At 37.4% G+C, this 26596-nt stretch overlaps 1 protein-coding gene across 6 annotated transcripts in view; it reads right to left on the bottom strand.

Annotated features, from left to right (window-relative positions):
- ATP6V1C1 (ATPase H+ transporting V1 subunit C1) overlaps positions 1–26596 on the bottom strand; it is a 43580-nt gene that overhangs the window by 12576 nt on the left and 4408 nt on the right. For 3 of the 6 annotated variants that reach the window (XM_014827689.3, XM_014827771.3, XM_070481433.1), the window contains 7 exons: positions 17058–17228; positions 15921–15988; positions 10259–10344; positions 7871–7965; positions 6285–6376; positions 5179–5277; positions 3256–3324 (listed from right to left, as the gene is read on the bottom strand). In XM_014827689.3, coding sequence (XP_014683175.1) covers positions 3256–3324; positions 5179–5277; positions 6285–6376; positions 7871–7965; positions 10259–10344; positions 15921–15988; positions 17058–17189 — 641 coding nt within the window. In that variant the 5' untranslated portion in view covers positions 17190–17228. The remainder of the gene's footprint in view (positions 1–3255; positions 3325–5178; positions 5278–6284; positions 6377–7870; positions 7966–10258; positions 10345–15920; positions 15989–17057; positions 17229–26596) is intronic. The other 3 variants (XM_044743858.2, XM_070481434.1, XM_070481435.1) reach the window with 1 other exon arrangement.

Here is a 26596-nt window from a genome sequence, read left to right as displayed (position 1 = left end):
AGAAGCCAGGAGACTACATTAAAGATTAATTTGGGGTGGGAGTTTGCAGAAGGTCACAGGGACCAGAGATGATGGTGCTGGCAAGAGAATGGCTGAAGTGAGGACTAGAGAGTGCAGGCTCAGGAGAGGAAGCATGACTGAAGGAAATCAACAACATCAATGCAAACAAAGGGGTGGGGACTGGAGATGTAAACAAGGTCAAAGAGCAGGTTCCACGACAGTGAAAAAGATGGAAAGAAGGCTCTGGTTCAAGAGGTGGATTACAGATTTAAGATCCCAGAGGTAAAGCCTTTCTAGAGGTCAAGGGGAAGGCCAAGGGCAGAGCGTGTAGAAAGCCAAGTAGAGGTGACGGTCTGTGAGCTTCAGGTATAGGGGAGATGAGAAGCCAAAAGTTGGATGGATTTCAAACCAAGACAAAAGCGGCATTGACCCTGTGACATATGAGACCAAAGTCTCATATAAACAAAATGAAGGCCACAAGGAGAGGAAAGAGGTAAGAAAGTACCATCTTTTCATGATTACACATGGACTTGAACTCTCCCCAGATATGATGGTGGCCAGGAACTGTGCCTGAAAGGGGGCTTAGTTTAACCCAGCTTACAAAAGTTCTATCAGGTTCAAATAAATGACTCAAACTCACTCTCTTTAGTTCTACTGTTATGTAGAAGTAGTAACACTATCTTTTTCTAAGCGTAACCAGGGCTAGAGGAAACTAAAAGTCAACACTTTTCAGATGTTTCATGGCATTTTCAGTCACTCATGTGAGTGGCAGTGCTCCTGGAGCTTACTAGCTCTTCCTGCTGCTTCTGATTTCTTACCTCCCTCCTCTGCTATATTTGCTCCCTAATCAATCTACCTGTTTCATTGCCAAGGCATCTTTCCTGCTTTTCTCTATGAAAGTTATCTTTACAACCCCTGCTCCAAAAGACAAGAGAAATGCTCCACTAGGGTAGTTCTTTCTAGGCCTTCCTAGCGAGGCTCCTCTGCTTCATTTGGAGCCGCAGCTCCCTGAACCAAAACCACTGTGAAGCACCGAAAGAGTCTGCTGCTGTTTCCAACAACACAGAAAAGGCAAAAATTAACCAGTGATCTGACTCAATCAGACTATTAACAAGGAAAAGCAGACAAACAAAAGGAAAATGGTAATTGTGAAAGTACCAGTGAAAAGCACCTCTTTCTAAATGATTTTTCCAACAAGCAGCAGCAGCCCAGCAACCCAGCCTCCACTTCTTTGACCATAACTTTGGCATAGTATTTACACACATCCCTGCGCTTAACCACACAATAATGGCAGGATTTCCAATTGTCCAGTCTTTTCAGACTTATGTAGAATATTTTGCAAATAGCTAGATTGTGTATTTTTTTTTAAGATTTTACTTTTCCTTTTTCTCCCAAAGCCCCCCGGTATACAGTTGTATATTCTAGTTGTAGGTCCTTCTAGTTGTGGCATGTGGAATGCCGCCTCAGCATGGCTCGATGAGCAGTGCCATGTCTGCGCCCAGGATCCGAACTGGCGAAACCCTGGGCCACCAAAGCGGAACACATGAACTTAACCACTCGGCCACCGGGTCAGCCCCTAGACTGTGTATTTTTTAAGTGAAATTTTTTTTTTCAGGTTTGAAGATGATATTTTTCAACCTATTCTTCTCCCTCAAAATTCCACTTTCATCTTCACCGTTCCCAAGAGTAATCAATCACTCAAGCATCATGCCAAAAGCAGCAAGTGAAAGTATTACTACTTATAATTGACTTAGAACAATGACTAGCATATAGTAATTACTCAAAAATGTAGTTACTATGATAAGCAAAAAATCCAGCATCAAGTCACAGAGATCTTTCCTAAGCAGTGGACAAAATTTCAGACTAACCCACTGAAGTGTGTGTGCCCTACATGAACCAACCATCCTCTTAACAGTGCTGGCTGGGCTACTGCTCTATTCTTGATGACCAAATTTAAATAGCTGAGTTTACAATCAGTGATGCCAAATGTCTTTTGAACTGAGAAACAGGTAGAACAGAGGCTTTCATTGAGACAGGTTTAGTTCTCAAAAAAATCAACATTTATGAAACTACAATAATCATCATATTACCTTAAGTTTTATATATCTTATCAAGCCTTAAAATAACCACATAACGTGTACAGGAAAAGTGCTATGCTCGTTTTACAGACAAAGAAAATGAGGCCCAGAAAACTTAAAAGACTTTCCCCAGGTTGGGAACAGAACCAGGAACAGACTTCAGATCCCTGGGCCCAGGACTCTCCATTACATTAAGCTCCCGCCATTACACTAAGCTATGACACAATGAAACTGGAAAAGAAAATATTTCAAGGACCTAGGCTTACTAATGCCACCTCTTTACTATCTCCTATACCTTTCTTTCATCACATCGCTACCTCCTGAAGCCCATACATACAAAAGAATCCTTTGATGTGCCTATACACAGTATTGAGTATTTTTGCAAAGAACACCCACGTGGAATGGCAGAATTCAGGAAAAAATGACATGGTAGAGTTCAAAAGAGTACAGGACCTGGATTTAGAAGACCTCAGTTTTAATCCTAACTGCCACTGAACACTTATACAGCCATGCCTTAGGCAACTATTTAACTCTTTTGCATTTTTACTTTCTCATCTATGAGAATAAGAATGATAATTGTCCAAAGTACTTCACAGAATTGTTGTAATACCCAATAAGACAACGTATGTTAATCCATAAACTAAAAAACACTTACTAAAAGTGTTTTTTTTTTAAGGACAGTATAGATTAGGTAGAATCTATGCTCACTGGAAAGTGATGGTGACTATTTGGAGATTAACACAGTACTCTACATAGCCATTTTGGTATACTTCCTTTGCAAGATAAATGAGGAATTATAGTCACATAGTAGGTACACAATAAACACTGAATGAAGAATTTTCAGAAGGTAGCACAGCACAGCGGAAAAGTACACCAGAGACCTGGGTTCTAATTCTAGCCCTGCCACTAATGGGACATGTGACTCTGGGCAAACCACTTCACCTTTGTGGCCTCAAACTTCTACATCTATAAACATGAGTGAGTTGATCAGGCTGAAAATCCCCTTCCAGGTCGAAAATTATGGTAACTAGAGTTAACATAATTCATTTATAAAGTGAAAAGATAGTTCTAAACTGTAACTGACCACAAAGGAAACATACAGATATTTCTAATCCAACATCCAAACTATAAAAAGAATTCCAGGAAAGAAATGGGTTTTACAAACACTACTACTTACTTGCTAGACCTTGGAACTACCATATCAGCTAACGTTTCATACTGCTTAATCCAGTCGTTGTGGTTTAACCTGAAGAAAAGGTACAATAAGTTCTGGAAAAGAAAAACAAGTCCCGCTGCCTGCCATTTCCAGAAAGAGAAAAAACTATGGGATAAATAGGAAATTCAACTACATTAAGTATACTCCAAATCTATTTAACAAAAAAAATTCAAGTTTTCTACTGAGAATAAATTTCAAATACACTGAATGGTGAAGCAGGAAATACAGTTCACCACCCTATTATATCTAGTAACTATTGCAAAAGAGGCACATCCTAGAACTAAGATTGGAAGGAAAGTAAAGCAAAGTATAGATTCTAAGTTACGTTCAAACTTTAGGGTTAAAATACACATTACCTCACAAAAAAAGAAAAAGGCCATGTTGAAATCACTACCATTTCTATTCAGTGGCCATTAGGAAGGACTGGATAAAACCATATTTACTGAAAGCACAGAGTACCAGGAAGTATTGAGTAAAAAGGTGACAGTAAACTATGATGTCAGAGAACATTGTGCAACAACCTTTTCTAGAGACCATGGGCTTTTGGGGACGTACGGAGAGACAATTATGTTTGCAATTTAAAATAAAGAACTGTAGTATTTGTAAGCCAGGATAGTGAATAATTCTAAGTATTTTAAAATAAAGATTGAATGGGACAAATCTTTTATTTGGGCAAAGGTTATTTTCCTACATAGTATAAAAACACAGATACACAGAAATTTATTATAAATAATCTGTGTTCTAGTATTCTACTAGAAGGGAGAAAAAAGCAGAAGTCAGATAATATTGTAGCCAATGTAAATACAATGGAGGTGCTTTCCCAACCCTTTCCAGGAGGCATCATTTTCCAATATTCCTGGTATCCTAACCAGATAAAATGGAGAACAGAGCAAGGGAGGACTTCATGCAATGACGCTCTGAAGAGGCCCCAAATCTCCTGCTTCAGGTTGGATCCCTCCAGACGCCCTGATAGTGAGACTTCAGTGCACAGCAGAAGCGAAACCATTAACAGTGTTTAATACACACAGCGTTGTAATCTTCCAAAGGTTTCACTTTACCAAGATTAACTATGATCGAATGTTAATTAACACAGAAGGCCTAATCTAAAGAAGATATCGAAGGGTTACCTAATCCAGCAAACTATGTCCATAGGCCGTGCCTATTTTTGTAAATAAAGTTTTACTGAAACACAGCCACATCCATTCGTGTACAGATTGTGTATGACTGCTTTCAGCTACAACCACAAAGCTGACGTGGTAGAGTTGCGTAGTTGGACCAGAGACCAAATGACTTGCAAAATGTAAAATACTATCTGGTCCTTTACATAGAAAATTTGCTAAGCTGACGTGGTAGAGTTGCGTAGTTGGACCAGAGACCAAATGACTTGCAAAGTGTAAAATACTATCTGGTCCTTTACATAGAAAATTTGCTAACCTCTGATCTAATCCATGCTTTGCTTCTTATTGGGCTTAGTTCATCCTAACCAATCAAAGATTTTTCAGAAAAACAAATACAAAGAGCTTCCTATTTTGAAAAATCTAAAATCCGTATTTTAAAAAAATCCAATAATTTAGCCTTACTTCATTTTTTAATGAGCCAACACTACTAAGCTGCTAAACTTGATTTGGAATCTCAATTTATAACTGACATCCCCATTACCAGGTTATCAACTAAATTCTATGGTATGTGCCACATAAATATATGTTGGTTGACAGAATGAATAACAAGGTCATATTCCCTTTATACTTGGGTTTTATGGAAAACTTCAAATTACAGTATCATATTGCAATGATATCAATTACATATCACATACAATATCAATACTGCAGTATCATTTTTCTTGTACTTTAACAAGCAAAAACCTTTTGTAATGAAAAGACATACTTAGGAACTACAACCAGCAATGTGATGAGATACTCTGAATCAAGAACAAAGTCATCCTTCTTCACAATTTCTGCTAGACTTCTAGTTAGCAAACTTCCTCTGAAGAATAAGAAAAAAATCATTAGGCTGATAATTATGTGGTTCCATAACACAAATAAAGAAACAGCAGGCTAATTATATTCACATATATTATATATACATCTCAAGAGAAGGATTAGCCTTAGTTAACATTTTTACCTATAAGAAGTCAAAATCTAGCTGAATATCTCCCACCTCTGCAACCAAAGAAATGTCAACATTTATCAAAACTTGCCTCTAGTGTCTCCCTTTGTGTTTGCTTTAATTATTATAACTCAGCTCTTCTCTTGATTATATATATAATATCTTGACTGGGAAAGTGTTATTCATTAGATATCAATTAAAGCATATGTCATCATAATTACAAAATTACACCATCTAAGCACAACCTTGGATTTTCCTCCCTTTCCCTGGGTATCATTTGACACTGGGCAATTTTGGTTAGTTAACCCAATAATCAACTCTTTCAGATCAGTCTTTCATAATGAAATGACTTGCCCTCTTTGCTCCATGATAGTGTCCAACCAACTTTCCCTCTGGGATATGAATGCATAACTTGAATAGCTAAGTGCTTAAAGCTACACTTGTAGTAGTCATACTACAATGAGATCAACCAAAACAACTGTGTTCTGTTTTAAGAAAACCTAACAAGTAAAAAAATGTAAACTTGGAAAACAGATAAATTAAAGAATGATTACATTATAAAAGGATTCTTCCAAAGAATTCTTTTGAGTAGCAGATAATTGCTATGGAATTAAACTATGATTTAAGAGAATTAATTTGACAATTTTTCAATGAAAAATCAAATGGATAAAGGGACAAACCAGGACCCAACTCTCAAGTATTATTTGTGAAACAAGCATAATAAATCAGCCTTGCATCTATTTTGACTAGCCTAAATTCACGAACTTTTCCTCATGAAGTGAAAAAACACCATTTGATTATAGAAACAGCCAACAATAGCTCATTCAGCATATGCTAGAGTGCTCCCCCAATTCTTAATATCCACATATACTTGATATGCTTACGCATTCTTCCGTTCCAAATTCTGAAGATTCCCTTTCAGGTTATTATATGCGGATGCTCGAGATTTCAGGTCATTGTCAATCTGAGTCACTCCCTTTAAAAAACAAGAACAGAGAAAGTTTTCCTAAATCTGCCTCTACTGATACAATTAAAGTAGCTGTACTTAAAGACTAACTTTAAAAAAAACAAAACACCACTAGTTTCTGATGTAGGAATATTCTATTATTTTAAAGTAAAACTTTAAAAGGTAATTTTAAAAAATAACTTACTTCATTTTTAATAACTATGGTAATTTCCATATGAATCTTTTCTACTAAAGATAATGTTTTAGTCCACACATATTTTACTTATTGCCACTAAGTATAACAATTACTAATAAAAGATTTTAATTCACAAGACTGAAGGATTAATTTCCAAAAGGAACTAAACCACATAGAGTTTGTTGTTCACACCACCACTATTCTTACCCAAAATATTTTCGCAATGAAATTGAAATTGTAGTTGAATTTATTTAGAAATGCTACAAAAGCTGATTTTTTAAAAAGTTGACTGAAACTACTAACAACTTAGGGAGAAAAGCAAAGCAGCAGATTTAACACTAGAAGAACTAGCTTCAACTCAGCTCTACCATTATTAGCTATGAGTCAGTTCACCTCTCTGAGCTGTTTCCTCATCTAGAATAATATCAGGAAGAAGACCACTAACTCCTTGACAAGGATCAAAAGAAAATAAGGCTCAGTCATAGTAAAAGCACTGCTTTACATTACTGAACTACTCATTTGCATTGAATTATATAATGATTTTAGCTAAAATCCTTAATAGTCTATTCATTTATATTTATCCATAGAGAACACTGTACAAATAAAGTCACTGGGAGCCAAGGAAAGTCTGTCCAAGTAATTTAGACCACACTTTCCACTCTAGCCAGGTCATAAAAATGTTGGCAAACAACTAATAGCTCCTTATAGTTTCAGGTGATACTTTTATGTTTTCCCTCAAGCTCAAGGACTCTGAAATATAAAAAGAGCTCTTAGCTCAGTGAGTTCATGGATGGGCTTCATGATCTGTGTACTCCCTGAAACTCTACAGAAAATAACATGGCACATGAATATTGGCATTTTTCTGGGTAGAAGATGAATACTAAATATGTCAGAAGGTGTCAGAGGTTTAACGCCTGAATCAGTACTGTACATAAACATACTTAAGTGACCATTACATCCACCTGAACGACTCAGGAATCTTTAAGAGATTCCAATTTCCTGTTCTACATCATTTCAGTTACCCTTAAAATTTGTATAAATCATTATAGAATTTTAAAGTTTCTTTTCTTATTTAAGCATTGTTGATGCAATAGTTAACAACATAAATAAGTAAACTACACAACTTGGATACACATGACAGTGTTATACTTTTTAACATCTTTCTTTTTTGGTAAAGTTGTAGTAAGGGCACCTCCTGTCTGTGTCAGTCACATATAATTAAGTTGCCTTGTCAAAAAACCTAAAGAATATTTCATAGCTAAATCCTTATAAAATAAAAAATGCCACTATAAATCAATGTGTCCTACCTGTGTCATTTTTTATCTTACCTTGGCAATTATTTCAGAAATATTTTTCAGGGACTGCTTGATTGGATATTTAGCCATGTCCCACTGAAACCTTGTTATATAAGTAACCAAGTCAACTGAAATAAGGGAATAAATTAATTACTGAGAAGGAAAAGAATGTTTTTATAGTTTGCTAAACAGTAATAGATTTAAATGCTGAAATTGGCATTGAGAAAAATTAGTAAAGATGCTTGTCTTTTCTGAAGAGTCCTGATTAAATAGACGTGAAACTGCATTAAGTAACTGGATTAATCAAAATTTTTACCTTGTAATCTGATTGGATCTCTTCTCCTTACTCAAAATTTAATATATATACATATATATAAATGCTCCTTCTACTTTGACGACTTAATAAACAGAATATGCACATACCCATGATATGCCTCATATTCAGGAGAAAGAGACACAAAGATTAAGAAACTACTTCAAATTGTCTCAATAAGCAGAATTTGACAAAAGTATCTTCTCTTTGCCAACTTAAACAAACTGAAAATGACCTTGTCTGTTAAAACCATGCGATGATTGTTTCTAGGACCCTCTCACTTTCAAATGAAAAAAATAAAAAACGTAGAGCCAAAGAGACACTCAACAACTAATTCACTGAAAGCTTAGTAATTAAGATGACTTTACCCCTCAAATCTGATGGGATCGAGGTCAGAGAAACCAAATGTCAAGTATGGCCAACTGGAAAAAGTAATTCACACCAAAATCTCTCGGTCAACTTCTCCCTACATAATACCAACAAGTCAACAACGTAGGTGGCATTTCCAAAAGCAATTTTAGATGCAATGCTCCCTAGATTGTCAACCCCAATTCCACCTCCTAGGCTGACCGCCCTAACTCACTGAATACCTAGAAGATCAGTAAAGGCACCCTAAATTAACATATGTTCCTTCTGCACCAAACACAAATTGACAGAAACAGTAAACAATTAGGTCAGGATGACTATTATATAAAAAGCAAGAACAAGTTAAGTTCTTCTTTCTTTTCCTTTTTTTTTTTTTGCTGATTAAGTACTTATTGAGCATCTATTATTTGCAAGAACAAATGAGATTAGAGAAACACTGGTTTTAAAATACAGTGACTGTTGAGACTTTAGCCAAACTACTCCATACTGCTGCCTCGAGATCCATTTTACGTGGCCAAGTGCCTGCAGGGGCCTAGAAATCACACCAGCCCCTCCTTCAATAACAGCCTGCAGAGTCACAAGTAAATATAAGTTCCTGATATGACCCCCTGAAATGACCCATGTGATAAGTACTCTCCCCACTGCCTAGGGCCTTCCTCTTGTGTACCCCTTAGATAAGACCCCCTCAAAACTTACCAAAGCCCCGCTTTTGGTTTGAAATGACCAACTCAGACTTAGCCTGGGAACCCCAACGTACTCCACCCACGAACCCTAAGAAAGGCATGTGCCCCAGGTCCCACTGCTCTCTCTGCACCACTCTCTGCCTGCACCTCGCCTTGACATTTCCACATGGCCCCTCCTCCTCAAGGACCTGTGAGTAATAAACTTCTCTATTTTGCTTTCCCTTGAGGTCTTTTGTTGACTGTGGCTCACCATCCCATGACACCCCAGGGTTCTACTTAACAAACGTTAATTTAACGAAGTCACAATAGTGACTTTTATCACAGTAGGCTATACTGGATAGAATGAAAGGAAACAGTTATTTGTTATTATAATATCATATCACTGAAGATTAGCCTAATTTAAAACGAAGAAAATGCTAAAGTGGTATTTCATTAAAAAAACAACAAATTCAAGTACAAAGACAACAACGAGGTCAAAGTCATCTTTCAAAACCATCATTACACAGAGCAAACCCTATGTAAATATTAGTTTCTAGCTACAAAGAGGTCAGTAGTAGACTATTCTATGGGTACTAAAGAAATGCCATATTCAAATTTGAGGGTAGGAGGCCTTACTCTGCAAAAAAATTAACAATTTCTATTCTAAGGCTGTAGCAGTTGGATGCTATTAGTTATGAAAAGCTGGAGAAAATAAGTATTCAACTGGAACAATGCTGTTATGGAACAAGACACATAACTTGGAAACACACTTGTAAGTGTGAGTTAACAAAGAGATTCAGAAAAAACTAAGGTAAATCTTTGTAATATTGCTTTTGGAAGGAGTTGACATCCATATCATAAGTTCTATTACATAAGATTGTCTTACATAAGACTGTGTTTCAGGGACAGAATGTAACTGGCAGTATCATCAAATTCAGTAATAATAATTACATTTTAATGGCTTTCTATTGCATTCAATATCCTTATCTATAGATCTTTTTTATACGTTGTTTTTTTGTTTTTGTAGCTAAGTCATTCACTTTATACAAGTCAATAGCAAATCATGAAACATTAGCTTACCTCCATTGGCCAACAGATTCTCCTGAACTTTATCTTTACTATCCTCCAATACATCAGCCATATATTGAGCCACTTTCTTAACCACCCTTAGGAGGAAAAAAAAAAAACCCATAATCATTTTGAGGAAAAAGACCTAACTTGCATGCTATACAATGAACACATTATATAAAGACATGAATTTGACTACATATGTTCCCATTACACGTGTCTATATAATACAGAACAAATGTGACCTAACTTCTATAAATAATGTTCAAAGGATAAAATGGACCAAGAGTTTGTTATATGCAAAACTCAACTGAATAACTGTAGAGTTTTAAAGTAGACTACACACAATATATGCTTACTAAGTCTGGAAAGATAGTAGCGGGAAGCTGGTGAGAAACAACAGCGAGACGTTATATGCCGAAAAACTGGGCAAGAGACCTGACTGCAAGGACCAAGAACAAAGCAGGACGCAGGGAGTTAGCATTCACCAATTATATGCTTTCACTTAGGACAAAAGGGATCCAACAGGCAAGAGAATACAAGCAACAGTAATGATGAAGAGAGAGGTCCTGCATTATTTGTTCATTAACTATTTATTGAACATCTACTGTTTGCAAGGAACAACGCTAAAGAGGGAACCATAGCGCCAAAACTACTGAGGCATCTAGGTATTACCTTGTCAATCCCTTCCTTTTATAAGTAAAGACACTGAGGTATAAAGAGAGTAAGTGACTTAGTCACAAAAGTCACAAAGTCACAAAACCAATTATTGGCAGAGCTGTAACTAGAAACATGGGGTCTTGACTTTGGAGTCCAGTGTTCAAAACACGGTGTCTTGACCTGAGTGCGGAGTCAAGTATACAAGACAAAATCACCAGCTTCACAGTGCTTAAAGTCGAATTGGAGAGATACTAAAAAACAGAAATGACTAAATACAAAGCAATTTGTGGTAAGTGCCAGCTGAGACTACCAGGTTAGTCAGAAGCATAAAAAAAAAAGGGACCACTTCCAGCTACTGTAATCAAGAAAGCATAATGGCTCATGGAAGGGCATTGAAGGACAGGAATGGTTTTGAAAGGATGATTTGATGGGAAGAAGTATATTCTTGCAGAGGGCATCATATGAGTCAAGATCAGGAGAGGGAGAAAAGGAATGGGCATTCAGAGAATGATGATGGGTCCAAACTGCCTGGATGTTGTGCTGAGAAGTGGAGGTTAGGCTAAGAAGGTAGGCTGGGGCCAGAATGCAGACAGATAGCCTCTGATGTCAGACTTCAGAGAGAGGTGTAACACGGTCGGAAACAGGGCTTCGGAGAATTCTTCTGATAACTATATGCTCAATGGCAGGGAGGGCAAACTGGAAGACAAATTAAGGAACTCCTGCAATATGAACCAATAAGGGCCAGAAAAAAGCAACAGAAGAGCTAAATTTGAATGAGAATCCTATACTGAATGACCTCAAACCTGAGAAAGTAGAACAATTTCAGAAAAAATGATGTAAGCCATAAATCTTCAACGTGTTTAACTTGGGATTTGTACATATACTTGGCTATGTCTCCAAAATTCACCCATTCCTTCAAAGGAGACAAATCATCATTCCCATACAAATTGACAAGCTTTTTGTAAAAAGAACCATTTGCTATGAACATTCAAAAAGGTGCACGTTTACCAGAGAAACAGTTCAGCATATAAAATTGCCTGGAGTCAAATTTATAAACTTAACATTGCATAACTCAGACCGTCACAAGCTACCTGTGCATCTTTACAAGAGTATCTTTGCCAAAGTACACGTGGTCACCTTAAAAAACAAATCTGCTCTAATGATTAGATTACTTAAAAAGTATCAACTATGATTTACTCCGTACCCCACAATGTTCAGACTTTAAAAACTGGAACATTTAAGTCATTAAGTTACCATCTGTCAATTCTACCAAGGTCTAACAACCACATGATTTTTAAGTTCCTCATAACTTGCAGGAAGACTGATGAAGACAAGATCGCATAACAGTGCGGAAAAGAACAGCTGACAAACTGCACAGGTAACTTTCAGTTCTACTGACCAAATGAACTGCATTTGCCCTAAATACTCTTCAGACTCCTTCCCTAAAAATGTGAGCAAAGTATATTTGGGACATCCCATTGACAATTTAAAGAAAGATCTATAAAGCCACTGAGGTGATTAATAAGGATCCAAATAAGGGTTAATAATTATATTCTCAGGAACCTCCCTCCTCGACGTCTCTTGGCTGCATGACCTGAAATCATAATGAGGTCGATGGGGATGCAGGGAAGACAACCACCTCAGGGACAGCAACTTCAAAAAGTTTCCTCAAACTCTTAACTAAAAACCTATAATCAAGAAACCAAGAGACAATTCTTACCATCAATAGGTCCTTTGAGAATATCATCAATTATTATTTTCACATTTGCTCTATATGAATACATGGAATTGTGAACCCTACAAGTAACTTGTTACTTTTTCTTTCATCTTCTCTTTTTCATTCTTATTGCCAAGTGCCTGGCCTTAGGTGACTGAAGCTTTTAATATTTCTTGCCAAATCTACTGTAAAACTGTCTCCTAACTGACCTTTTTGCCTCTAATATTAAAGACCATGAGTACATCTTTAGATCTGTTTATTTCCTTACTACACGTTGTTATGTTAAGAGGTCTCTCTGCAACATCTCAGCCTCTGTGACCACAGCCATTTCATTATGGTGGTTCCATCAATTCAGAAAAACCTAACAGATAAATGGGAAACCCTTCAGCACAGATTTCAAAAACAAGTTCCCCTCTATTCAAATCCATTTCCTTAAAACTTCAATCAAATGTACACTTCTAGGATTCTCCAAAATTCTGTGTTTTATGAATTACACCTATTTACCTAAGCCCTTTGTATTTAAAAGCTCTGCATTCTAAGAGTCAAAGGAACTGTAGACTGATTCTGCCAATTAATCAAAATGCAGAAAGTTATCAAAGATTCTATACCCATTTCAGCTAATATACACTGTATACACTGTGTAATATACACTAATATATACTGAATTTCAAAAATGACTAAAACTGTAGTTTAAAAAAACTCCTCTAGGGACTGGCCCATGGCACAGTGATTAAGTTCGGCATGCTCCGCTTCAGTGGCCTGCGTTTGCAGGTTTGGATCCCAGGTGTGGACTTACATCAGCCATGTTGTGGTGGGGATCCACATATAAAGTGGAGGAAGACTGGCACAGATATTAGCTCAGGGCTAATCTTCCTCAGTAAAACTAACTAACTAACTAAACTCCTCTAATATAACTGAATTTTGAAGACAAAAGCATCACCATCTTCAAATAAATGGCATAACAGCCTATGTTCATGGCTCAAAGACTTAATACTGTTAGGATGGCAATACTCCCCAAATCGATCTACAGATTCAACATAATCCCATCAGAATTCCAGCTGACTTCTTTTGGTGATCCTAAAATTCATATGGAAATGAGAGGAACCAGAACAGCCAAAACAATCTTGGAAAAGAAAAGCAAAGTTGGAGAACCCACACTTCCTGATTTCAAAATTTACTTCACAGCTACAGTAATGAAGACAATGTGGTACTGGCATAAGGATGGAAATACAGAACAGAAAGAAATATGGAATAGAACTGAGAGTCAAGAAATAAACCCTCACATTTACGTTCAATAGATTTTTGGCAAGGGTGTCAAGACAATTCAATGGAGAAAGAACAGTCTTTTCAACAAATGGTGCTAGGACAACTGGACATCTGTATACAAAAGAATGAAGCTGGACTCACCATATACAAAAATTAACTCAAACTGGATCAAAGACCTAAATGTAAAAGCTAAAACTATAAAACTCTGAGAAGAAAATATAGACATAAAACCATGTGACCTTGGATTAGGCAATGGTTTCTTAAACATGATATCAAAAACACAAGCAACAAAAACCAGATAAATTGAACATCAAAATTAAAAATTTTGTGCTTCAAAGGACACTACAAAGAAAGTGAAGACAACCTATAGAATGGGAAAAACACTTGCAAGTCATATTTGATATGGGACTTGTATCTAGAAGATATAAAGAACTCTTACACTCAATAATAAAAAAAGCCAACTAAAAAATGTGCAAAGGATCCAAATAGATACTTCTCCAAAGAAGAAACACAAATGGGTAATAAACACATGAAAAGATGCTCAACATATCATCAGCCATAAGGGAAATGCAAATCAAAAACACATGAGAGTTAGCCCTGTGGCCTAGTGGTTAAGTTTAGCACACTCTGCTTAGGCAGCCTGGGTTCGGTTCCTGGGCATGGACCTACGCCACTTGTTGGCGGCCATGTTGTGGCAGCAAACCACACACAAAATAGAGGAATGTCAGCTCAGGGCAAATCTTCCTCAAGCAAAAAAGAGGAAGATTGGCAACAGATGTTGGCTCAGGGCGAACCTTCCTCAGCAAAAAAACCCCACCAAAAAACAAAAAAAACAACAACAAAAAAAACAAGGAATACTACATCATATCCATTAGGATGGCTATAATCAGAAAAGTGGATAGTAACAAGTGTTGTCAAGAATGTGGAGAAATGAGAACCTTCATACACTGCTGGTGGGACTGTAAAATGGCGCAGCTGCTTTGGAAAACATTCTGGTGTTCTCCAAAATGTTAAAAACAGAGTTACCATTTGACCCAGCAATTCCACTTCTAGGTACATATCCAAGAGAAATGAAAATATATGAGCACGCAAAAACTTGTACACAAATATTCATAGCAGCATTACTCGTATCAGCCAAAAAGTGGAAACAATCTAAATGTCCATCAACTGACGATTAATAAAAGGTGGTATATCTACACAATGGAATATTATTTAGTAATAAAAAGAAATTAAATATTGATACATGCTACAACATGGATGATTTTTTTTTTTTTTTTTGAGGAAGATTAGCCCTGAGCTAACTACTGCCAATCCTCCTCTTTTTGCTGAGGAAGACTGGCCCTGAGCTAACATCCATGCCCATCTTCCTCTACTTTATATGTGGGACGCCTGCCACAGCATGGCTTTTGTCAAGCGATGCCATGTCTGCACCCAGGATCTGAACCAGTGAACCACGGGCCGCCGAGAAGCAGAACATGTGCACTTAATCGCTGCGCCACCGGACCGGCCCCTGGATGAATCTTGAAAACATTATGCTAAGGAAAAGAGGCCAGTCACAAGAGACCACATATTATATGATTCCATTTATACCAACTGTCCAGAATAAGCAAATCTAAAGTGTCAAAAAGCAGATTAGTGGGCTGTGGCGGGCAGGGAGTGACTGCTACTGGGAACAGGATGTTTATGGTGGGCGGGTGGGGGGGGGGTGGGTGATGAAAATGTACTAAAACTGATTGTGGCTACACAACTCTGTGACTATACTAAAAATCACTGAATTGTGCACTTTAAACAGGTGAACTGTATGGTATGTAAACTATATCCAAAAAATGATACCAGAAAGAATCAACAATTTCACAAACAAGTGCATTTTATCGTACGTAAATTATAACTTCATAGATTTACAAAGAAAAAAAAAGTCATCCTTTTTTAAAACTATTCCAACAAGCAACGTATACATATAACAAACCCAATGGCCAGATAGTCTAATGAGATATTCTCATTTTGCTCTAGTCTACATAAAAAGTACGTTACCCTTCTACAAACGCATCCAGTTTAGCCAGTTCATCCGACAAACCAACCAAGACATCCAGTGTGCCAACCTACAAGGGAAATACAGCATTTTATTACTTAGGTTTCACATCCTTTTTTTTTTTTAAAACAAGATGATACCCCATCTTGATTTGAAGGGCCTTAAGTTCTGCATATTTTATTTCATAATGTGCAAGAGTGGTTAAAAAATGTTTTCCAGACATTTCAAAGCTGTTTATGTGTACGAGATAATCCTCTAATTCATGGGTACAACCACCATTTAAGAAGTGAAGACTGCCAGGCAGGCCCGTGCCTCTGCCTGCACCACCCAGCGACAGTGCATCATTTGAAGCCATGGTTTACAACAGCAGCTCTTAAGCAAAGGTCCATGACCATGCCCTGGAGGGTCTGTAACTGAATTTGTAACAAAACTGTTATGTGTGTAAATGAGCACGTTTTGGAAGAAATGTCTACAGTCTCTATCAGTGTCTCCAAGGAATTTGTAACTCCTAAAATATTAAGAATCAGTAATTTTAAGTATTTCTTAAATGAGTGCTGTGTCTAACTGCCTCACTTAGGTAACCAACAAAATATAAATATCATGATCTTTTCTAAAAGTTCAGTCAAGCTTACTGGCAAGCCTGCTTCACTTTGAGGCCGCTAGATTACTGATCTTTAATGAATGTTAAACAGATGGACTAAATCAAATAACTAGGTTAGATTTGCCAAGTATGATTAAAGAGGTGCAATGGTAAAACGTGTATAACATTAGTGAGCATTATATGAATTTAATAACAGAAAAGTGGATTCACTGTGATATTTAAGAATATATAACTAAGATTTTTCACTTCTGCAAGTCACATTTGTGAATGTAATATATCAAATATTTTCCTAAGATTTAGAAAAGCACAAAAACTTGGGAAAAATGTGATTTCATTTTGGTAATTTATTTCTAAAATCTCAATTTCCTCCTTATCTAAAAACTGAAGATTAGAAAGAACAGATTTCAAATTATGCCAATGGCTAGGGATGGGAGAGTTTTCTTTTGAAGGAACCTCATCTCTACAAGAAGGCAAGTGGAGACAACTGCCCTCCCCTTCCTGAAGAACGCACACACTACTTTGCACAGTGCAGTTTGACCTTTAAGTCAGGAATGTTGAACTTTGAAGAAATAGCAAGATTGTTGTTCTTTGTAGTTGCCGCGTGCAATTTCTCCCATGTCTGCTGACATGTTTTCTCCCCAGGAGCCGATATAAGCCAAAACTCAGTCATGTTTGTTACCAAGTATTTGTTCCAAAATCAAGAGAGACTCTGAAAAGTCAAACAAAATAAAACAAAAAATACATTTAGTATCATTTGTTTCTAATATTTCACAGTCACAGGATAATTGATAAGTATAACCTGTTTCAAAACTAATCCAACACTGGCATATGACACGAAACAAAGTCAAATTTAGTTACCTGGAAGTAAATCCCTGTACAGGTTTCCTCTGCTACCTTTTTTTTTCCTGCTGAGGAAGATTAGCACAGAGCCACCATCTGTGCCAATCTTCCTCCACTTTTTTTTTAACATATGGGTTGCTGCCACAGCATGGCTGACAAGTGGTGTATGTCTGGGCTCAGGATCCAAACCCAGGCCACTGAAGTGGAGCATGACAAACTTAACTACTATACCATGGGGCTGGCCTCCCCTGCTACCCTAATGTTCACTTTATGCCGCTTTGCTTTTATGAAAGACCTACATTAGTACCTATTTTTGATAACCGAAAGAAATCCAAAGAGGATTTTTGCTTGTGCGAAAATAGCATTCAGCTTTTGTCTAGCAGTGAGCCCTCATAGAGGCAGCATGCACCATGAGCAGCAAAAGTGCTGCTGCCAAGCTCCTTCTCCGGGAACTACACCAAGCATCAGCAGCCAGAGCTCTTAACTGTCTGTGAGCATCTGTGCTGTAGCTTGATTTATTTTGGTAGGTTATTTTTGGGGTCTGCTCAAAATTTTTCCCATATAAATTAATGGTAATTGCTTCTTCACTTTAGGCCATTCTGGCTTATGAAAGGTTTCAGCGGATAGTATGGGGAACCTGTAAATGGTAAAAGGTGAATTACTTATGATACTAAGAAAACAAGATGATAAAGAACTAATACACGAGATATCTAATTTTTTTTAAAAATCACAAAATATCCTAAAATGGATTCAAGAAGTGAGACTACCCAAAATACCAGCCACCAACAGTTTCATTCCACAAAATGTCATCCATACACAACCCTGGCACACCGATATGTATTCCTAACAGAAGAACTTAGCTTTGGTCCACAGCTAACATCTTCCTTTGAGATGTTTTTCAGCTGAGCTGGGCTTTCGCCTCAGAGAAATGCAACTGCAAACCGCTCTAAACCAGCTCTGACCCGACTATGGGAGCATCGGCTGTGCAGACGGACTTGGAGGCGACCTGGAGTTGCCTCTGCTTCATTACCATACGTAAATCTCCACCACTGAGTACCTTGCTAGGCACTTTCCAGTAACATCTTTAAACCTCTCTTAACAATCCAGATCTTCTAAGTGATGGTATTTTTTGAAAAACTGAGGTTTTATCATAATTATTTATACAAGTGGTTCTCTTAAAAAAAGCATATTTGATGACACATTAAATATGTGTCATGTTATACCTCCTCTCCTCCAAAAATGGCAGGTGATAAAATCAATTGTTAAGTTCCTCCTGATGATACTGTTAAATTATCTAAACTGCAGCTTCTTCAAAGACTGTAACAATATGAACTATTACAGCAGATGTCACTATCATACCATTTAGAGTTCTAGAAAATCTTTTTCGTCCAACAGATTTCCAAAGGATTTAAAGAAATAAGAGAATCCCATTTTCTCATCTATAAATACCTGCCCTAAGCTACTTCACAGAGGTTTTATCAGATCAAATGAAATAAAGTCATGATAATGCTAAACAAAGCTAGAGTCCAGAAATGTCTAGGAAAACCACAGAAAGTTCTCTAATTCCGTCTTTTTACTGGAGCCCTCTCTAGAGCCTGTTTGGAGATGAGGAGGAAACGGTGTCTTCTGTTTGTACTGTGTTATAACATCTAATACATTATCTTTTTGAATTCTCACGACAGCCCAATGAGCTAGGTAGTAATACTCGGACACATTAGTAATTTACCAAGGTCACACAACCGGCAGATGAGGTTCAAATCTCATTGTGTTTGACTGTAAGGGCCATTTTCCTTCTGTTGTGTTATGCTAGGAGAGAGAATGTTCTGTATCCAAGCTCACCTGAGCTCTCCTACTGGAAGAGAGATCCACATGCAACCTTCAACTCTTTCACCCTATGCTTTCTTCCAGGCTCACAGCACCTTGTAGGGCTAATGAATTCCACTAGACAAAGGGATGTGAGCTTCCCTTCCTTCTTCTTTTCATCCAGGATCATCACAATTTCTAAAACCGCATCACCCAGCATCCAAAACTATCCTACCTCCTATAAGGAGCAATGACTCCTCCAAACAGAAAAGCAAATTTTTTTTTTAAATTAGAGATTCAAGAGACCTGGAGATCACAGAGGAAAGGGCACAAACTTTGGAGTCTCAGAATAGTTAACTATCTGACTTTACCCCTCTACTAGGTTCCTCATCTGTAAAGTGGAATCCTACAAATCTCTTGACAGAGCTGCTGGAAGGAACGAATACAACGATGAACCTAGATCCTCTCCCTCCCACCTGGCCTCCCTTCCTGGGTGACTATGGGCTGCTGTCCCAACCCATCCTACCTCCAAAGGCTATTCCCAGTCCCAGGTGGGAAACATCTTGTTTACTTAATTAATACCTTATAAATGCCACCATTACGCACTTATCCCACTATCTTCCCTCGTTTCTTCCTCTCCTGACTGGGAAATCCTGAAGGGCCAGAAACTTTTCTTCTGTGAAGCCCTAAAACCCAGCATACACAATTCCTGCCTACAGCAAGGACTTAATAAATTGCTTGTTTTATTAATAAGTGAAATGTCATTATAACAATGACTCTGAATCAATCAAAAAGTCTGATCAGAGAAAAAATAAGGGCCAAAAAATATTTAAATTGTATTTTTCTTCAATTTTTTTTTATCTAGAGTCTTTCAGAAAACATCCTAATTTTAGAGTAGCTCATAAAATTAAAAATTGGTAAAGTTGCAGATTACTAAGCCTACGTCTTTTGTTATTCTAAGGGTGAATACAGCCAAAAATATAAGAGAGGGCTTGAGAAAGAACCTATTTGTACTTTAGGCAAAACCATGGCCTCAATTCTTCTATCCCCTAGTCAAAGCAAACTAACTATAAGAAGAGCCTGATGGGAGACACAAGCTACTTAAGTATCCAAGGACGAATTTAAGAACAGCATCAAGAAGTCTTTTGCAAAATCCCTTTTTTCTCTGTTTTTAAACAATGTCCACTGTTATCCTCTCACTTATACAAGTCACACAAATTTCTCCTTGAAATTGAAGAACAATTTAAGCTCAGTCCCAAACAAAATTTCTCTCTGCAGATGTGTATATATATGTTTTTGGTCAGAAAATGAAATCCATGTTGCTAAAAACATTTCCCTTTTTCTCTCAGCTGCGTAGAAAGAGTCAAAACTAGTATCCACTGGTTACCATCTCACTAAGAACATGGACAACTCCAGCTCCTCTGACTACTTCGAATGACTTCTGTTTTTATTCCTAATTATTTCCTTTTTTCATCTTGTGTACAGGAAGTCAGGCATAAATAAAGCCAAATCACATGCTAACCAAGAGAGGAAATTATTAAAAAGGCACACCAATTAAAAGTTGGAGTTTCTCAAGACTCAAACCCAGGTCTAAGTCCCTCTCTTACATGTGTGTATAAACGTGTGTACACAGTTTCTCTCTTGATGATCTTATCTACACTCAAGGTGATTCTTGTCTAGATGCTGAACACTCTCCCAAATTTCTGTCTCCAGCCCAGGCCCCTCCCCAGCATCCAACAAGTCTCCACAACCGACTACAAGACATCTCCACCTGGATGTCTCAAAAGCTCCCTAAGACTCAACACTTCTAGTCAAACTCATCATCTCCTCCCCCAAACCTGGTCCTGAGTTAGTACAGGTGTACTCCTGAAACATTAGACAGTGAGAACTGTCAAACGTCATCAAGATAGCAGCAAATATTTATTGGGCACTTCCTATCTACTAGCTCCTGTCAAAACACTTCACATGTATTAACTCATCCATACCTTTAAAACAACCCTACCAGGTGGGTAGTAGTTACAAATGAAGAAACCAAGGCATAGAAAGTGCCCCATATATTATATGACATATATAATACGTCTCATGTCATATATCATATGAGAGCATATATGCTAAGGATGAATGTATTATATGCTCTTATAGTACCTTCTTTTCAGTATTTCCCTGAGGGACACTTTTTATTAATGTCTGTCTTCCAAATAAACTGCCATGACATAAGTGGAAACCATGATAGTTTTTGCTCAAAACTGTATCCTCAGTACCTGGCACAGAGGCTGGTATGTAAACCCTCAAAAATTATTTGACGAATATTCTTGAATGAATAAATAACTATGACGATTAAATGAAATAACATAGTTAAAGCATCTGGCTCATAATTGGTTAGTTCCCTTCACTTCCCCCATATTTTTAAAAAATCTTTATTGAAATATAATTTATATACAATAAAATACACCCATTATAAGAGTACAGTTTGATGAACTTTTGACAAACGTCAAACCTGTGTAACCACCACCAAAACCAAGATTAAGACCATTTCTGTCACCCTAAAGCCTTCCCTCACACCTGGTCCCACTCACTCCCCATCCTACTGCGAGCCCTTGGCAAATGCTGATCTGCCGTCACTACAGATTCATTTTTCCTGATCTAGAAGTTCATTGTAAATAGAAGCAGATATTATGTACTCCTTTGTGTCTGGCTTCTTTTGCTCGGCATGTTGTTGGCGTTTGTCCATGTTGTGTGCATCAGTAGTTCATTCTGTTTTATTGCTCAGTATTCCCTTACATCAATATACTACAGTTGGCTTTTCCATTCACCTGCTGATGGACACCTGGATTGTTATTGGTTTGGGGCCATTAAGAACAAAGGTGCTATAAACATTCTTCTACAAAGATCTTTGTGAAAATATATTTTCATTTCTCTTGGATAAACATCTAGAAGTGGAATTTCTGAGTTGAATGATTAGCATGTACTTTATAAGAAGCTGCCGCAAAACTGTTTTCCAAAGTAGATAGAACATTTTATAACCCATTAGCAAGGTATGCAAGTTCCAGTTGTTCCACAGGCTCACCAACACTTAGTGCTATGAACTTTTCAATTCTGATGTCTACTTTATCAATTTCTTCTTTTATAATATATGCTTTCTGTGGCATAAGAAAAATCTGCCTACCCCAAGGTCACAAGGATTTATCCTACTTGGATTTCACTGAGCTTCTCGAATCTGTGTTTTCAGTTTTCATCAAATTTGGAAAAATTTCATCCATTATTTTCTTGAGATATTTTTCTGCTTCTCTTTCCCTTCTTTTGAGACAAAAATCAAATGTTAAACCACCTGATATTGTCCCACAGGTCAACAAGCTTCTATTCATTTTTTCAGTTTTTTCTCTCTGTGCTTCAGTTTGGATACTCTCCTGCTATATCTTCCAGTTTGCTGAACTTTTCTTTAGAGTAATCTGCTATTTATCTCATGAAGTGAATTTTTCGCTTTAAATATTTTCTTGAGCTTTTTAAGTTCCTTTTTTAAAACTTTTCATTTCTTTCCTCACGTTCATGTCTTCTGTTAAATCACTGAGCATATTTATAATTCACAATGTTACACTGTTAATCACTGGCTTTTGTTGTGTTCCTTTTAAGAATGCTGTACTTTGTTCTGACAGGCAGTTAAGTTACCTAAGGATCAGCATGATCCATTCAAGGCTTGCTTTTAAACTCTGTTAGGATGTGTTTAAGGTTTCACTCTAGGGATAATTTAGCTCTGCTACTAAGGCCTGACCTGGGATTCCACTGGATGCCCCAAGTATTCAAACGCCTCCCAACCCCACAAGCCCTGATGATTGTTCAGTTTAAAGCTTCCTAGTCATTCCTTGCCGGCCCTCCTGCAGAGACGCCCATATAGATGGTGGGTGTTCTGACTAGCTCCCTGCTCTCTGCCACTCTGACCTGCAAATTCTAGCCAGATAAGCCCTCCCCAACTCCATTCTCCTCAACTCAGCAAGACAGCAAGACCAACATGCTCTGCTTGGCTTCCCCCTCCTAAATCATGGTCCAGGGAGTGACTCCAGGCAGAAAGCCAGAGGGATTACAGAGCTCATTTCATTTGTTACTTGTCTCTCATTTCCTACACTACCTGTTGTCCAATATCTGGCAGCAGTTTTTTTCATATATTTTGTCCAGTCTGGTTGGTTGTGGTGGGAAAGCAACTATGGTACCAGTTAATCGGTAAACAGCCTTTTGATCTCACTGGGAATTACAGCCAGAGAAAACCCAAACGCCAACTTCAGAAAACACAATGTAACGGCCAGAGCACTGCACTGAGAAGATGAGGACGGGAATCTAATCCCAGTTCTGCATATCATTGTCCGCATGAGTTTCTTGAGCTGTAAAACGAGAGGACTGGATTACGATATCCAGGATCCCTTTCTGCTCTTATATGCCATGAATCTATATTGCGTGAGACCCAAGACTTTTTTTCTATTTTCTTGTTAAGTTCCTCAGGTAATTCAGATGATCAGTCAGGTTTCAGAACCACTGTATTAAAACAGACATTTTCATGATTATATAGGGAATTACATAATGATTATACATTGACTATATAGTGAATGTTACAAGAAATGACAAATACTCTTTAATAAGATGGCTAAATGTTACATCATCATTATCAAGAATCACACAGTACTGTTAGTTCTATAATACAGAAATGATTTTTGTTCTATGGAGTTTTAACACCTTAAATATATCAACCTACTTTTTTGCATGCTTCCTATGGCGACTTACAAACTTAAAACGTAAGTAAAAAAGCAATATGGTCTATGAAATCAAGTACAGGACAAAACAGAACCTGGATAAACTCTTGCTTTGCTCAAGAAATGCACAATTTTATTTCATTTATGAAGGACAGAATACAGAGGATTTTAAATGCCCTAGGTACAAACAGCAGGTGGCTTTGTGACCACAGTGTAGAGTTCTGATTTATTCCCGAAACTTCTTGAAAAATTTTTCCAGCTCTAAAAAAAATTGCTCTAGGCGAGAGAAGGCTGAGCAACTCACAAAAATGTATGCCCCTAGTCCTGCTTCTTTCTTGGAAATAAAACTGAAATTTGCCAATTGTCACCATCATCGTTACCAGCCTCCTTGTCTGAGTTTTTCTGCCTTATCCTCACCATCTTCCTGACCTCTCTGTCCATCTTGACCTAAGGCCTGCCTTCAGTTCTCTTTCTTACTTGCCTCTGCTCAGACAGTCCATTTTGCACAAAACAACTTCTCTCTTCCCATTTAAACCAACTCAAACTTCCCTGAACAAAAAGATTTTCCCAACTAAGTCCAACCAAGCACCAAACTCATTAATATAATCCCAAACTGCTACTCCTTCAACCCGTATGTCCATTTAAACCCACATAATAAACTGCATTTCAGCAGACATCTATTTTGTGTTTTATCACATATCTCTTAATTGACCGTAACTGTTTTCAATTTACGGTCATATCATTCATCTTCACCAAATGTTTTGGGTGCTTAAGTTCCCAGAACCGTGGTAGGCTTTGAGAAGCAAAACAAAAAGATGTACCCCCTGTCCTGAAGGAGCTTACCACGTGTGTGTAGATCTGTATAAGCAGTTAGGTCCGTGTGCGCAGGGAGGGATGAGGGAAACGATGCTAATGACAAGATAAAAAATCAAAGCAGAATACACTGGAGGCATAACAGAAACGCTAGTCAAATTTTTAAACACTTCTATTTTATCTGATGCAGTAAGTATGCTGCTTTAAAAAAAAAAGTAAAAATTCTTTTTCAAAATGCAATGAAGGAAAGGAGAGAAGAAGGGAAAACCTGGGTTCAAAGCTCTGAGAGTGTTCATTTACTGTATCACCCACTTCTGGGAATTTGAAGGCTGTGGATTATTTTCCTATCACAATTGATTTGAATATAAAATAAAAACAGTAAAGCAATAACTATCACAACACCACAAAAGGTGGAGATACTAAGCCCGAACAGAAGAGCTACTTAAGCATCTCTTTTATGAGCCTGACCCAAGACAGAGGCAACCACAGAAAACAGTACAGCACCCCAGTTAGTGCTCCAATAATTAACTGCTTTTAATGCTTTCAAGAAACCAACACTTTAGTCTCTGAAATGCAACCATCTTTCACAGTAAATGAAATTTCACAATAAATTAAGGCTGAAGGCAGTCTACATGCAAAACTTCCTTTTTGCCTTAAAAACACCAAGTTTACTAAAGTGGCTTATTTCAACAAGCACAAGAAGGCATACCTCAGATCAGTGAAACATCACACAGCCTTCCAATCGTGGCACATCAACTTTTAACAGAACTGATCAGTGTAAAACATTTACCACAATCCATTCATTTAAAAAAGTGGCCACATCCTCCCCTAGAAATTAACACTATACAAATAAAAAGTTAAAAATATCAATTTCCTCTTTGAATGTTAAAATTCTATCCTTCAAATCAGAAGCATCTTAATTGGGATTGCAGGAGGGGCTTGCTCATAATAAAACTTGTTTAAAAGTTTCCAATAACAAAGGGGGATTTTACCTCTCAAGGAATACTTTCGTGATTCATACAGAATGAAATTTAAAAATTGTCAGAACATATACCTTCTTTAAATAAATAAACTTCTGCATGTTTTCTTTTCAACTGAAAGAGTATTTATAAATGCTCTATCATCCTATAAAAGCTTGCCTGAATTTCATGCCACAAATATACTTAACTATAAGACAATTTAATCTTTAATAGATGTATTATATAAACAATTACCATGTCTTTATTTCAGAGTTGGCTACAAATAAATTTGTAAAAACCAAGCCTTACCCTCACATAGATGACTATCATACAAACAGAAACATGTCTGGGTGGGTTAGGGAGGTAACAACACATTACACAATGTTAAAAAATTTCCTGTAGTTTCTGGTACAGCTGGCTGGATTGGTAGACATGGCAGGGGAGGGAGGTGTACACCCATTACTGAAAGTAATCATCAGAACTTTCTGAGCTCCCAGAGACTTCCTCTATCCCTAGGCACCTCAACAATCCCCAAAGAGCAAACAACTCCTTCCATGCCAGGGGATTCCCTGAGTCTACACACACGGCTCCCAAAACATTACTTCCCTTTCCTTTTTTTCTGGTATTTTATAATAGTGACTGGACCACAATACCACATTCCACTGAAAGGTGCTGGTATCTCTAACACAATGTATTCTAGCCTGAAATCCATCAAATTAAAGACTTAAAACTAGTCTTCCCCAATCCGTCACTCTGGTAAGCTTGAGATTCTGTTCACTACTAATGACAACCACTTATTAAATATGTACTATGTGATAAGCACTTCAATACGCTAAGCAATTTTGTACTTAGTTCCTTTAAAGATGTTATCGCCACCCCTGCTCGCAGATGAGAGAACAATTAATGATCACACAGCTAATGAG

The sequence above is a fragment of the Equus asinus genome, chromosome 12 (assembly GCF_041296235.1).
Source record: "Equus asinus isolate D_3611 breed Donkey chromosome 12, EquAss-T2T_v2, whole genome shotgun sequence".
In the NCBI taxonomy this organism is placed as follows: Eukaryota; Metazoa; Chordata; class Mammalia; order Perissodactyla; family Equidae; genus Equus; species Equus asinus.
The sequence above is the reverse complement of the archived record's forward strand: the minus strand, read 5'-3'. Positions and strand labels throughout refer to the sequence as shown.